This window comes from Daucus carota, chromosome 7 (assembly GCF_001625215.2).
Source record: "Daucus carota subsp. sativus chromosome 7, DH1 v3.0, whole genome shotgun sequence".
Lineage (NCBI taxonomy): Eukaryota > Viridiplantae > Streptophyta > Magnoliopsida > Apiales > Apiaceae > Daucus > Daucus carota.
Window position 1 is genome coordinate 2,230,525 of NC_030387.2, and position 15,566 is coordinate 2,246,090.

The 15,566-nt window shown below is 31.5% G+C and overlaps 1 protein-coding gene across 1 annotated transcript; it reads right to left on the minus strand.

Moving 5' to 3' along the window:
• Positions 1–10,582: 10,582 nt before the first annotated feature.
• LOC108194416 (expansin-B18-like) lies at positions 10,583–11,621 on the minus strand. The gene is made up of 4 exons (XM_017361362.2): positions 11,474–11,621; positions 11,255–11,367; positions 10,977–11,164; positions 10,583–10,901 (listed from the first exon to the last, which is right to left on the minus strand). The coding sequence occupies exons 1-4, from the start codon at positions 11,619–11,621 to the stop codon at positions 10,583–10,585; spliced, it is 768 nt and encodes a 255-aa protein (XP_017216851.2).
• Between the last annotated feature and the right edge of the window lie 3,945 nt (positions 11,622–15,566).

Genomic DNA, 15,566 nt, shown 5'->3' on the forward strand with positions numbered 1-15,566 from the left:
TTCCGGTGCCTGTACCTGGTGAAATAGAGAAAGTCCACCAAGCTGTTGGTTCACATGTAGCTTGGCCTAGGGACTTGATCATATTTCCAACTGCTATGGTATGCAAATTATTATCTTTTTAATTTTTCACTTCTTTGTGCTTATGTAAAGTATGTTTTGTTATATATGTATTTTAAAATGCATTGTGTAGAAAAAGAAAACGCAAGTCGCGCCAAAGGGTGATGCTCAACTGTTAAAGATCGTCAGAGCAAAATTTAAAAATGTGGAGCTAAATGAGAAGGTGCCAAGTCGCTTCAGGTTGTTGTTTAAACATGCATCAATCATGAAGGAGTCTGGCATGTCGATTGATATTCCATGTGATTATCCAGTCTTTGGCGCTGACAAAAGAATATATGTACTATCGGAAAATATCATCGCCTTATGTACATTTGGGATGATTGGTCAAGCTGCAATAGCAACATACATGTTGTAAGTAATTCTTTTAAAATGCTTTTTACAAGTATAGTAAATTTTTGAATATTGCCAGCATAATATGTACTTACAAAAAAAATCTTATTTTTTCGTAGGTACTTGCATACTCTGATTCAGGAGAGAAATTTGGGGGATTCCTTTAGTTTTATTGACCCGTCGGCCTCGTTTAATTTGAATCAGGATTTTGAAGGCTTAATTGTTGGCAGGCTGAAAGAGAGCCCGGGTCGCATTTTCTTCATGCCACATAATCAAAAGTAAGTGTTTTCAAATAAAAATTATTTAAAAACTATGATTATTCTGATTCTCGCTTAATTGTAACTTTTTTAAATATATTGATCAGTGTTCATTGGATTTTGGTTGCAATCTGGGAAAGTGACATATACCTTCTTAATCCACTGCCGCAACGGCCACATTATCCAGCATTGGAAAAAGCTTTACTAAGGTATTAATATAATAAATAAACTCAAATTACTGGATTCTCGGGTTTAAAAATTTATTAATTTTCTTGCAGCGCTGTTAAATCATTCAATGCTCAAACAGGAAGGGGAAATCTTATTCCCAAAATACATAATCTTGCTGTAAGTACTACTTTCTTGGCTTTGGTGATAATGCTTATCGCCCTGTTTTAATCTTATTTAGCTGATCGATAACAATAATATTGAAAATAGGGATCACCTAAACAACCGGGTTCTACGGAATGTGGTTACGTTGTGATGCGTTATATGCGAGATATAATTCATGATGAGGACATGTACTCTTTTACTACCAAGGTAATAACATTCTGTGAACTTATTCATATATACCAACTGATGAGGACATCCATTTTCTGATTTGGACTTGTATATTTGTAGTGGTCATCGAAGAATCGGACAAGTTACATGATGGACGTACTTGATGAGGTGCGTCTGGAGACTCTCACCCACATTGAAAGTTTCATGTGATCGCGGCCGCAAGTAATCAAGTCATGGATGTGTCTTTTTTGGTTGTTGCTGTGTTTCCAAACAGTTGGTAGATATATTATGAGAATTGCTAGCTCTTTTGTTCATTACTTTTGTTTCATGAGTTTGGTGATCATGCCAAAATAGTTGGTTTGAAATTATGTCAAAACATATGGATTACGAATTTGGTATCTATGAATCTTGTTTTTATTATTGGATCATATTTTGGTAATTTTCTGGTTGTTTGGTTGTTTGGTATGAAGCTGGTACACAAAAATCTCATTTGAGATTTTTGGGAAAAATGTATAAACAAATACCTCATGCCAAAAAAGTTAAAAGTAAGACATCATTTTTTTATAAAAAGATGTTGTTAATTCCCCTATAAAACATCATTTTTCATACAAAAACGTTGTAAATAAATATCTTTTAAATCAGTAGAGGAAATAAAACCGATGTAACTTTCATACGAACTCAAATAACAGGGCGATGTAAATTAAACTCAATTAAATCGGAATTATTTTAGAAACCGATGTTATAAACTACTTTTTACATCACCCCTTTCACAGATACGATGTAAATACACCTCATTTACATCACCCTTCTCACAGACACGATGTAACACATCTCATTTACATCACCTCCTTTTACAGACACGATGTAATAAACCACAATTAAATCAGGCCAGGGAAGAAACCGATGTAATATAGCTCATTTACATCACTTCTTACACGGACACGATGTAAGTAATATATTTTACATCATTTATTTATCAATATTCGATGTCTTTATCTTCATAAGTCCTACATGGAATGTGTTTAACATGTTATACTACTCAAACTATATAGAATTCCTAAAAGAAATGATGCAATAACTGTAAAAAAGCAATGTAAATACATCGTTTTTCTAAAAAAAATTAATGTCTGAGAGAATATAAGACATCGGTTTAAAACCGATGTCTAAACTTGGGACCTTTTACATCGGCGGCATATACATCGCTCTGTTTTTTCTCAGACATCGGTTTTTAGCCGATGTCTATTAGCTTTTTTCTAGTAGTGGTCCCACAAATGATGCAAAATGGATATTCAATTCATTTTGAAGGAGACACATGTGATATACATGATCCAAAGGGAAATAACATCGTTCGTGTCAAAATGCAGCAGAAATGTTTTCCCATTCAGTGGCAATATAAAGCTGAAGAAAAATCTATGCAGGCCAAAGCAAATGAGCTAACATCGCTCTGGCACAAACGCTACGGGCACTGCAATTCAAAAAGGTTAAAGTTGCTTTCAGATAAAAATATGGTCAAAGAAATTCCTCTAATCTCTGAAACTACTGATGTATGTGATGCATGTCAGTTGGGAAAAATGACAAGAAAGCCTCTCCCTTCTAGTCAAGCATGGAGAACAACAAAGAGATTAGAGTTAATACATACAGATGTATGTGGCCCCATGAGGACTCTTTCACTCGAAAATAGCAGGTATTTCATCTTATTTATTGATGATTACACCCGCATGACGTGGGTATACTTCATGAAAGAAAAATCAGAAGTATTTAAAATTTTCAATAAATTCAAGAATTATGTCGAGAAGAAAAGCGGTTGTCAAATCAAAAATCTAAGAAGTGATAATGGAACGGAATATACCTCATCAGAATTTAACAAGTTCTGTGAAATGGAAGGTATACATCGTCAACTCACTGTTCCTTATACACCACAACAGAATGGTGTCTGTGAAAGGAAGAACAGAACTGTGATGGAGATGGCGAGGACAATGCTAAAAGAAAAAGAATTGCCAAATAAGTTTTGGGCAGAAGCTGTCTATACTGCAGTGTATCTTCAGAATCGGTTATCAACAAAGGCCGTTAAGGAACAAACACCTCTTGAAGCATGGTCAGGATGTAAACCATCGGTAAATCACTTGAGAATATTCGGATGCATATGCATGCTACATCCACGTGCCTAGTCAGAAGCGGCAAAAACTAGATGAGAAAGCCGAAAAAGGAATTTTCCTCGGTTATAGCTCACAGTCCAAGGGTTATCGAGTGTACAATCCACAATCCAATAAATTTCAAATCAGCAGAGATGTTGTATTTGTTGAGAATGCTTCTTGGAATTGGGAGCATAATGACATTAATGAAAAGTATGTTGTGATGGAAACATTTAATCCTAAACCTGCAGCACCAGTTGTAGTTGGTCAGCATGAGCAACATTTCCAGGAGGAGTCTGATAGTAGCTCAGACACAGACTCGCCACGATATGAATATGACAGTTTTTCTGATTCACCTCCCTTAAAAACAAGAAGAATTTCAGATTTATATGAAAATACTGAAAGATTATCCGATCTAGATCCCGAGCAAGTTCAATTCTGTTAATTACTTTGTCTCGGATGAACCAAATAATTATGAGCAGGCATCTCAACACAAAGAATGGAGAGCTGCAATGAAAGAAGAAATATCTATGATTGAAAAGAACCATACATGGGTGTTAGTTGATAAACCACCGCACAAGGACACTATTGGTGTAAAGTGGGTATTCAAAATCAATCAAAACCCAGATGGTTCTGTTCAAAAATACAAAGCAAGATTAGTCGTGAAAGGTTATTCCCAACAATTTGGAGTAGATTATAATGAGACCTTTGCACCTGTTTCAAGACAGGATACAATCAGAACAATTCTTGCTCTTGCAGCACATCGTAAGTGGAATATTTACCAGCTCGATGTAAAATCTGCTTTCCTAAATGGATTCCTCGAAGAAGAAATCTATATAGAGCAACCACCAGGATTCATAATAAAAGGAAAGGAGGACAAAGTCTTGAGATTAAAAAAGGCTTTGTATGGACTGAAGCAAGCTCCACGAGCATGGTATAGCCGAATCGATAAATATTTTCATCAACAAGGATTTAAGAAAAGTCCGAATGAAGCAACCTTATACATTAAACTGGAAGGACCTGACATACTTATTCTTTCCCTTTATGTTGATGACCTTATTATTACCAGAAGTAACCTTTCAATGATTACTAAATTTAAGGAACAGATGATGAAGATGTTTGAAATGACAGACCTCGGATTAATGAACTATTTTTTAGGAATGGAGATTGATCAAAGAAAAGAAGGCATCTTCATTTGTCAGAAAAGATATGCAAGTAACATCTTGAAGAAGTTTAAGATGGATAAATGTAATCCAATTTCAACTCCTCTGGCTCAAAATGACAAATTGAGCAAAGATGATAACTCAGAAGAAGCGGATGTTAAGCGTTATAGAAGTATAATCGGTAGTTTACTATATTTAACTGCTACCAGACCAGATTTAATGTTTGCTACAAGTATATTATCCAGATTTATGCAAAACCCAAGGGAAGTACATATGAAAGCTGTGAAAAGGGTACTACGCTATGTAAATGGTACTACAGACTTTGGAATATGGTTCAAACCTACTGAAAATCCCGAACTGATTAGATATTCAGACAGTGATTGGGCGGGATCAGTAGATGATATGAAAAGCACCTCTGGATACGCATTTTCACTTGGTAATTGTGTATTCACATGGCTAAGCCAAAAACAGGATACAATTGCACAATCGACAGCCGAAGCAGAGTATATTGCAGCATGTTCGGCAGTAAATCAAGCGATATGGCTTAGAAGGATTCTATCAGAACTGGGTGAAAAACAAAAGTCAGCAACTAAGATTTATTGCGACAGCACATCGGCAATTGCTATTGCAAAGAACCCGGTTCAACATAGAAAGACAAAGCATATCAAGATAAAATACCACTTTGTTCGAGAAGCTGAAAATAAAAGAAAAATCAGCCTAGTTCACTGCAGTACAGAAGATCAACTAGCTGATATTTTTACAAAGCCACTTCCAAAAGCAAAGTTTGAATCTCTAAGAAATAAGCTTGGCATACAGAAGAAGTTCTTCAAGGAGGAGTGTTAAACAGTGAATAACTTCTTTAGTGAATAAATAAAATACAGGTTTATATTCATTAAATATAAAGCTTTAACAATAAAGGCTGTAAACCAATATAAATAACAGCCACCAATATAAGTGGTGGTATAGGTATAAGTTTACTATATTTATATTCAACCCAACAATATAAATAGGATTGTATAATTTGTAATCAATTAAGTAGAAGAGTTATATCTTTTATAAACACATTTTATTCTCTTTTATCTTCTCTGCACTATCAGCACAATTATCTGAAATATCTAGCTAACAAACCTACAAACAAGTGATTAGAACAATTATATTTAGTGATTGCTTCATTTTCTTCAGTTAAATAAATACATATATACACATTACCTTCTGATCATCACCACCACTATTAATTCCGGCCATCACCAAACTGAACAATTTAGTACAAATAGGGGGCAATAATTTATTTATTTAAAAATACAATAAAAAGAGCATATATTCGTTTAGAGATTAAATAGATCTAGAGGTGAGAAAAGAGATTAAGGTTAGCAAAGAGGCTGCCGGAAAACATGAACAAGGATGAAGAGAGAAAGAAGAAGCTATGAGTAGAGGGGTGGAGTAAGCAGCAGTATGTTTGAAGAAGTGGGAGAACAACGATGGAGATGGCGATGGGCATAGGGTTGGGGTCGGGGTGGGGGTGGTGGTCAGGGTCGGGTAAGGGTGGCTGAGGTAAAGATGGTGGGTTGCTGGGCAGGAGTGGGCTTGTTTTATTTAGTGATTAATCGATGTGATTTACTGATTGGGTTTAGTGACTAGGATGGTGTCGTTTTATTTAGTGATTAATCGAAGCAATTTAGTGATTGCGTTTACTAGAAACGGTCGAAAATATAAATTCGACTACTTCTGATAGAAAATATTTTTCGATCGGAAATGGTCGAATTTATATTTGCGACCTTAAACGGTAGAATTTATATTTTCGACCAGAAAACCATGAAATTTCTTATAAACCGAATTGCGGGAAAATTTCCACCGCACAGATATTTTGACCGGCTATTATTTTCGACCAAGTCCATGGGCGGAAAAATCTGGAGGGTTATTTTCGACCAATTAATTTTGACCGGCCTTAAATTCTTCTGTGTACAGTCAAATATATTATTTTCGACCGAATTTTTTTTCGACCGTTAACGTTCCAAAATAACGTCCGGTCGAAAATAGCCGTTTTTCTTGTAGTGTGATTGGGGCTGGTTTGTAGTTTAAAGGTGGTTTGTATTTGAGCAACTTCCGATATATATACACACCATTTATTTTATGGATAACCATCTTCTATAGGGTCACGTCGAGAATCATTTGGTTCTACTTTAAAAACTCCAATAATATTAAAATTATTCTTAATTAAATTTTGATTACGAAGTTTAATAGTAATCATACATAAAATGTATAAACAATTTAACACATACAATCTATGTTAAGAAATTGATTTTTAAATTTCGTTCTTTTCAGAACCACTTTGGAAGACTATGCATGGTTGAACTATAGAACTAGTTTCTCCATTACGATTATTTTTCAACATTTTTTGGGGAAAAAATGTTCAAAGAAATACATTCTTAAAAGAAGAACAAAGAAGAAAACGATAGAAGTTTATAAGAAATTTCATGTAAAATTTGAATTAAAATTACAATTTTAAGTTAATTAACCTTTCACCATCAATAATAATAGCATCCAACATGTTTAATAATAAATATGGATTAAAAATAACACATTCTATGTAAAGTTCACCGTGTCAAATATATACATATGACGATTCCATTCTATATTCTATAATATTTCATATTAATAATTTAGATTAATTTTGATGTTAGATTTCATGTATAAAAATTTAATTGGTGTTATATACTAATTAATAATCTTAAACATCAGTGTGTGTAATAAGCCTAATTAGGGGATAATTTGGTCGCATGTTCATGTTAGTATCAAAAGGCTTATCCTCTGTTCGATCATATACAAGATAAATAAGTACCATTAAATTAGAAAACAAATAATAAGTCAACTAAAATCTACTTGGATATTTATGATTTATTATCCTAATCCAAAACAAATTTTGTTTTTGACATGTTTATGATTTTTTATATCCAAATTAAATATTACCCACCAATTTTAATTCTAGAAGCATATAAATCACACCATTACAAAACTAATTTTATTTTATATATTTGCTTAAAAAACATATTAAACAAAAATAATATTATTCAAAATATATATACTATACTATACTATACTATACTATAATAAGGCAACATGGGTATAATTTGTCGTCGTCCAAAATTTTGGTTTGGTCATGTGCAAAAACACTACTATACTATAAAAAGCCAACATAGGTATAATTTGTAGTCGTACAAATTTTTGGTTTGGTACTCTCCTCTAAAACTAAAAGTCTACAATTGTATTATTAAACAGTTTCATATACTAAAAACACTCCTTATAAAGAGTTTCATATACTAGAAACATTCCTTATGTATATTAATATCTTTTTATTAAACTGGTTTTCAAATAAATTCATAATTTGTAGTCGTACAAATTTTTGGTTTGGTACTCTCCTCTAAAACTAAAAGTCTACAATTGTATTATTAAACAGTTTCATATACTAAAAACACTCCTTATAAAGAGTTTCATATACTAAAAACACTCCTTATGTATATTAATATCTTTTTATTAAACTGGTTTTCAAATAAATTTTTTTGTGCATTATCATATAATATTTCATATAAAAAATTATAATGACGTTATAAATAAAATTATAAATATATAATTTTGAATATTTTTTTTCTAAAAGACATACAAATAATTAGAGACGCTACTTTTAATTATAACGTATCCTGCTCGAAATTTAACTCTAACGTGTTCTATTTTATTACAAACACTAGCCATTACGTAACATATGAGCTAGGTTGTTTCTTGTTCCTTCTCATCTTCAGTGAAGCTGCGTGTTTGAATTGAATTTGACTTTGTAATTTTTGCCTATGCTGTGATCACTTGCATAACATTTCTAAGAGTTTTGGTTGGTGGTTGATATTTGTGTTCATTGAAAGCTTCTTGGTCAACCGGATATTAAAGTTACTCTTGAAATATATCTTTTTTTTATATGTTCATTATGCTCTCGATTTAATTTTTGTTTGTCCTTTTGTGAAACTTGATTTTGTTAAAATTGGAATGTAGAGATTGTTGGTACCACAATCCTAGACCATCGTTGAAATTAATGCTATTATAATAGAAGATGAGTTGTTTGTGTTTGAATTGAAAAAATTTAAATAATAAATGATATGTGAGAATCTAAAAAGAGAGTATAGGTTATTTTAAAATAATCTAAGAAATTGTCATTACGTAAAAACGGATTTGATAGAGTTGGATACTACCATTAAAAAGTACGATATTATACAAAAAGAAATTGTTAATTACGCTCTGAATATATAGCATGTGATTAATCACTTCGGAATCTTAAATATTTTAGTTGAAGTTGATTATTTGTTAAATAATCATCGTCAAAGATTACCGTGTACTAGAAATTTAATCTTGAAGATGAGGGCAAGTGAAATAATTTATTTGTGTGCGTGAATCAAAATTTATCGTTGAAAAAGACGATGTTGTTCTCTAGTAATGCTCGGTATAGAGAGCAAGTGAAACGTTGATTTATTTGTGTAGTTGAATACAATATTAGTATTTTAATCAATGATATAGATGGATGGTGGTTTGACTTGGGTGCGACCCTGCATATTGGAAAGTGAAATGAATTGTTTCAAATCATTCGGAAACTGTTTGCGTATTTTGGTTTTAATTTTAAATCTTGTTGATAGATTTAAAATGGTATTTATATTGATGTTACGAAATTGAGCTGGTCCATTTTTATATGGAGCCGAAAAATTAATTATTTCAAGACAATATCAAATTATTGTTGAAAATTTGTGGAAAAGACAATTTTATATCAGAAATTTTGTGACACTCAGAATAGAGTGGATAAATTGAAATGTAAGTAATGTGTATAAATGAATTATTATTTGAGATATGGATGATTATTTGAGATATGTATTTGATTAAATCCGATCAAAATAATGAATCAAATCTGAATATTGAGAATGTACCACTGTATGTGGTTAGAAATAATTTAGAGATTGAGAATTTTATCAGAGTGAATGGAAGGGTATTATGTTTGAAGATATTTTTACATATTTTGACACGAATATTGAAATGTTTTTGTGATAAAATTGTAAGAATTTTTATTGATGAGTTTGTGAGAATCTGATTCAGAGAATCTTAAAAGTAAAATTGAATATATGAAATGTGGGAGCTATATGTTTTTCTTAAAGATATAAAATTCAGAAGTTGCTAGTAAATTTTGGAAAGAAATTATGAATAGAAATTTGTTAACATATGATATGTGCAAGTGGTTGGAATTTCGATAATTTTTGTATGTAATCCATTGACGTGACTTGACATATTTAGTGAGACTTGTAAGTAAAATTGTAAGACGAGCGAGTTAAGGTAAAAATTATTATGATGAAGTACTTGATGAGTACATTATATAAATTAGTTATTAGGCAGACATGCCTTAACTTATTGATTAATATGGTTCATATATCAAAGATGATACTAATAAATTAATTTCGAGAAATCAATTTAATTTTGTTGAAACTGAAAGTAAGAGAAAAATGTGAACCAATCAACCAATCAAAACATACATGTAGTTAATCTCCTTATCGGTCAAAAAACCCCAAGCTAGTACAAAATTATAATTGTTGTCTAGCGTCGCGATTGTCGTGTTAGTACTCTGAAATTTGTCAAGAATCTTGAAGGATAATGGTTAGCGCGATTATCTTGTAGGGATGAGGTACTTTAGAAGGGGACACTGGTGCATACGAGCCTGTTTATCTTGGGTGGATTAGGTTTTGGTTTTAACTTTTTTAATTAAAATGGAGCTTTAATTTGGAACCTTTGATTAGACTATCATCCAATGGTTAAGACTTAAGTCTCTAATGACTCCAATTATATATGTCCTCAAGGAGCCCAACTCTTCTGTAATATATATGTTGCTAATGCAAAAGATATAAATTATGAATATTTATATATATATCATGGGACTTCAAACTTAAAAGAAAGATCAATCAGCTTCATCTTTTTTTACTGAATTTAATAATGTCGTAACAATGTTTTAATCGTCCCATAAATATGGGATCCTAACTGGACATTAGGGGATCATAAGCTAATCAGAAACTCAAAAATTGGCATTTGAAATATATCTTGCCCCCTTAACCCATTTCGCTGGAACTGCGTTATCAACTTCAATAGATTTCCCGGACGAGGTAGTAATTCTGAAGGAGAGTGGGCCTTGAGTTGCACGGTTAATGTTAGCACTCCATGTTGCACCCCAGGATTGTTTCATTGGAATCCAGCCAGAATTTGCGGGTTTGAGCTGCATAGAGCCAATGTCACCGTCTCCATTGATGCTTTCAACTGCACACGCAAAATAGTTGGGATTGATACCTTTGTCAATTTTGAACGCGATTTTTGCACCCTGATAATTGCATGGCACCCTGGAAAAACATTAAAAAGATTAGACAAAACTGAAAAAATAATTACAAATTAAAAGATACTGTGGTTTTCGATACCTTCTGAATTGGATATCGACTCGTCCTCGTTGGCGGAGATTATTTTCTTGTCCAGGTTTAGCCATTGCCCCGAAAGCATGTCCACTCAAGTCGAAATGAAATGGTACATCGTCACAATGTCCAGGACATTCATCTGTGATGGTTACAGTGATTGGTTTGCCCGAGCATAGGTCAGCTGAGCATTGCATCTGCATATATAGTTAATTTGTCCATGTCAATATATATATTAATAATAATGCTGGATTCGATATAAGAAGAAGAAATCGATGTTAGTTTACCTGAAAACACTGACCACAGCCATGTCCTTTGAGGAAGATCTTGGCATTTCCGGCAGATATCATGCCTGAGTATGGAGGTTGTCCGACATCTGTGTCAAATCCGCAAGCTCCTCCTATATTCATATCATAATTAATAAAAAAAACAAAGGGTTTCACACAAATATGTCGATGTTTAAAAACATAGTGTTATTACGAAATTATTAAAATTCAGTTTATTACCACTTCCAGGGCCATTAGCAGGTCCATACCATGTAGCCAAACCAGGTGCAAAACCCTGTCCAAAGCTCAGGGAAATCTGCATAAAAATTACTGATAAGTTGATCAGTAGAATAGAAATAGGTATATCATATTTGAGATTAAAGGCCATTGTTTTATGTATCCGATCCACTTATAACTAAGCTTGAGTTGCAAAATGAGTAAAAACAGTCAAACTCAAGTGGAGCGATGAATTGGTATTGGATGATGAAATTTGCATGCAAATATGAATGATATATATAGAGTTTATTTGGTTAACAAGTAAATGCACACAGTTACCACTTTTAAGGAATTTTAGGATTATGCTAATAGTATTAATTAATTGGAATTCTATCCAGTTACCATATTTTAGGAATTTTAGGATTTTTATATTGGGTAATTGGAATTTTAGGATTATGCAGTTACCATATTTTAGGAATTTTAGGATTATGCTAGTAGTATTAATTAATTAAGATTTTATGCAGTTACCACATTTTAGGAATTTTAGGATTTTTATATTGAGTAATTGGAATTTTAGGATTATGCAGTTAGGCATCGGATTTGGATCGGATCTAGCTAATTCCATATCCTAATCCATTTAAATTTATCGGATTCGGATCGGATCGGATCAGGAGTCGGATATTTTACAAGTCAATCCATATCCGGTCCACTCGGATCATGGATAATCAGATCGGAGCCCCGATCCACTAAAAATTATGAAATATATTTTTTCAACGTGAACGATGTTTTAACTTCCATACAAAAAAAGTAATATTTTCTAGTTATATTAATTCATAAACTTTAGCGTAATAAGTAAAAAAAAACTAATAAAGCAGTATTTAATAAAAACTTTGTAGGTTGTTCCTATAAAAACTTCAACACAGAATTTATCAACTAAATAGAATAATAATAAATAAGTTGCTTAATACTTTTGGAGGAAGCAAATTATGATTTGCTCCTCTATTAATAAGGATTAAAATCGATAAATATGTTTTAAATACAGAACCAGGTGATTGAGGAGGTTTTAAGTGGAAGAGTTAGCTCTTGTGTTTATACTCACTCTACATTAAAAAGAGTGATTATTAGATTAACCGGATAACAAGAGTGAGAGCCATGTCAAGAATTAGGAGCGGCTGATTGATTATAAGAAAATATGATTTAGGATTTTGTCTTGTATCTTTAGAAATTTTTTATTTTATATATAATATATTAATAATAATATATTATATTATAATACATTATAAATTATATAATATAGTTAAGCATGAATGGGGTCGGATCGTTAACAAATCGGATTTGACCATATCCATATCAATTTTTTATCGGATCGGATTATTAGCAGATCGGATTGTTTTGATAAGGATCCATAGCCATTTATTTAACCACGGATCGGATCGGGTCGGATCGGATATCCGATCCATTTACAGGCCTATACGCACTTACCACATTTTAGTAATTTATATTTTTATCTATGAAATCCAAGTGTATTCAATTCAGATTTGAAAAAATATATGAGAATATTGAGATATTCAATTACGATTTTAAATTATGGGGCAAAAACTGGTTCTATTTAAACATGATTTTAAATTATATTTTAAAATTGGATGATATTCAATTGGGATATTTAAAATCTATCAAATGTTGACTGATTTTTTTTAGACTTCATAAAATGATAATTTTGTGAGATTGTTGAGTGTATTTTAAAATATTTGAAATTCCACCAAAATATATGAGATCTTAAAACATTGTGTTTAAGTCGACTATCATCAACTTTGCAACATTTTATAACATAAAATCAAAATCAGATACAATTCATTAAAATCCTTAAACTAAAATCTATTAAAATCTCAATTGAATATCTCATAGAATTAAATTGGTATGGATCTGGGGATAAGTGGTTACAAATTAATGTGGTAATAATTAACTAGAGATTTAGCATAATTAATGAAAGGACTTTTTGTTTACGTGCCTCGGATAAATAGTATAAACGGTATTTAAATTTCAAAGATTAGTGCATCACCAGCTAAATTAAAAATTTTAATTAAAAACATATAAAAATACTAATTAAAAATTATAAGGTTCGCCTCCAACTATATATACATTTTTATTTGCTACATTTGTTGAAACTACAGAGGTTATCTTATCTGTTACCACCTTTTAGGATAATTGCGTGTCATATTTTATCATATATATTAAAATAATATATGCCCAACTCTATGTATTTTTTATATATAGAAAAAACTTCTATGGAGATTATATATTTTGGAGGCTTTAGAGACTTAATCACAACCATCCATTTTTTACACATCCAACGGCTGCAGATATTTGTCCACACATTCTTTTCAATCCCTATCCTGTCATGCAATTCTAAATCGCTAAACAACAAGCAGTACTTCTAAATCCTGCGGAACATAAAATAATAATTCCATAATATTGGTGTTCAATCATCTAAATCCTAACAAATAAAAATAAAAATTGCATACCAAACAAAGATGTAGTTGGACATTGTTATGATTGGCACTGAACTCGTCGTCATTATCCTGCAACGAATTGAATTTGTTGCAAAACAAAATAACACTTATATATATCACAAATATGGGGGACAAATTATTAATATTACAATATTACTAGAAATGCAGGACAAAAATTGTGTAAATTATAAAGATAGTTTTGAATTAAAACTAAAACTCATGTCGATGATCTTGCAACAATTGAAGCCATGATATCTCAAGAATCTAATCTACAAACTACAATGGTCTGCAATTGTTGTTTACTAGAAATGCAGGAAAAAATATTACTAGAAATGCAGGACAAGAATATTTAATCATGTACATTAATTACCAGATTTTTTAACGGTAGATCCTGTAGTCTCTAAGTACTCCAAATTTTGTGGTCTCCATTGAGCCCAACTCATAGAAAAGTTCTATGGAGACTGATTTTTGTGGAGGCTTTAGAGACTTTATCTTGTCCTGCACTTCTAAATCGGTGAACAACAAGCAAAATTTCTAAATCATGCATAACATAAAATAATAATTTCATAATATTGGTGTACAATCACCGAAATCCTAATAAATAAAAATAATAATTGCATACAAAACAAAGATGTAGTTGGACATTGCTATGATTGGCACTGAACTCATTTTCATTGTCCTACAACGAACTGAATTTGTTGCAAGACAAAATAACACTTAGATATATCACAAATATGCGAGACAAATTACTAATATTACATTATTAGAAATGCAGGATAAGAATAGTGTAAATTATAAAGATAGTTTTGAATTAAAACTAAAACAAGAAATGTAGGACAAGAATATTGATAATACATTACTAGAAATGCAGGATAAAAATAATATAAATTATAAATGTTACATTGCCAGAAATGCAGGACAAAAAATATTTAATCATGTCCACTAATTAAAAAATTATTTTAACAGTAGATCTTATAGTTTCTAAGGACTTTAAAGTTTTTGGTCTCCATTGAGCCAACTCCAGACACACACAAGAAAAGAGTGGTATTCCTCCCTATATTTTATAATAAAATACTCTTTCTGGTCCAATTTGTTAAACGTTTGACTTTTTACACGTATTTTTAGGAGGATTGACCACATATCTAGCATTAATATTCTTAAAATTTTCTTTTTTTGCATAAAAATATTTATTTATATTTTTAGTCATAAAAGAGAAATTACAAGAACATTCAACGTGTTCGACATTTCCGATGAAATTGATTTCCGAAAAACGTAACTCATATACATTATGTTTCGTAATTTCGAAGTATAATGTAGCCGACACCAAAACCGTAGAACACATGTGGAGGTGGATTTATTTCCGTTGTACCGGCAAAACCCAAAGGCCATAATCGTACACCCTTGTCTTACTAATTTTTCTTAAAATGTTTTTCACTTATTGACGTATTCTCTGTATATAAAATATAATTTATAATTTATTTTTAAAATTTTATTTTTGAACAAACATATAATTTTTAAAATATAAATTTTAAGAAAAAATCTAAAGTAATTTGTGAAACTATTGCAATTGTTTTCACTTGACGCATATTTGGTGCATATAAAATATA

Coding starts and splice junctions, on each gene's coding strand:
- LOC108194416 (XM_017361362.2), bottom strand. CDS start 11,621: ATGGCCTTTAATCTCAAATATGATATACCTATTTCTATTCTACTGATC. Junction 11,368..11,473: donor TGCTAATGGCCCTGGAAGTG/GTAATAAACTGA, acceptor ATATGAATATAG/GAGGAGCTTGCGGATTTGAC. Junction 11,165..11,254: donor GCTGTGGTCAGTGTTTTCAG/GTAAACTAACAT, acceptor CTATATATGCAG/ATGCAATGCTCAGCTGACCT.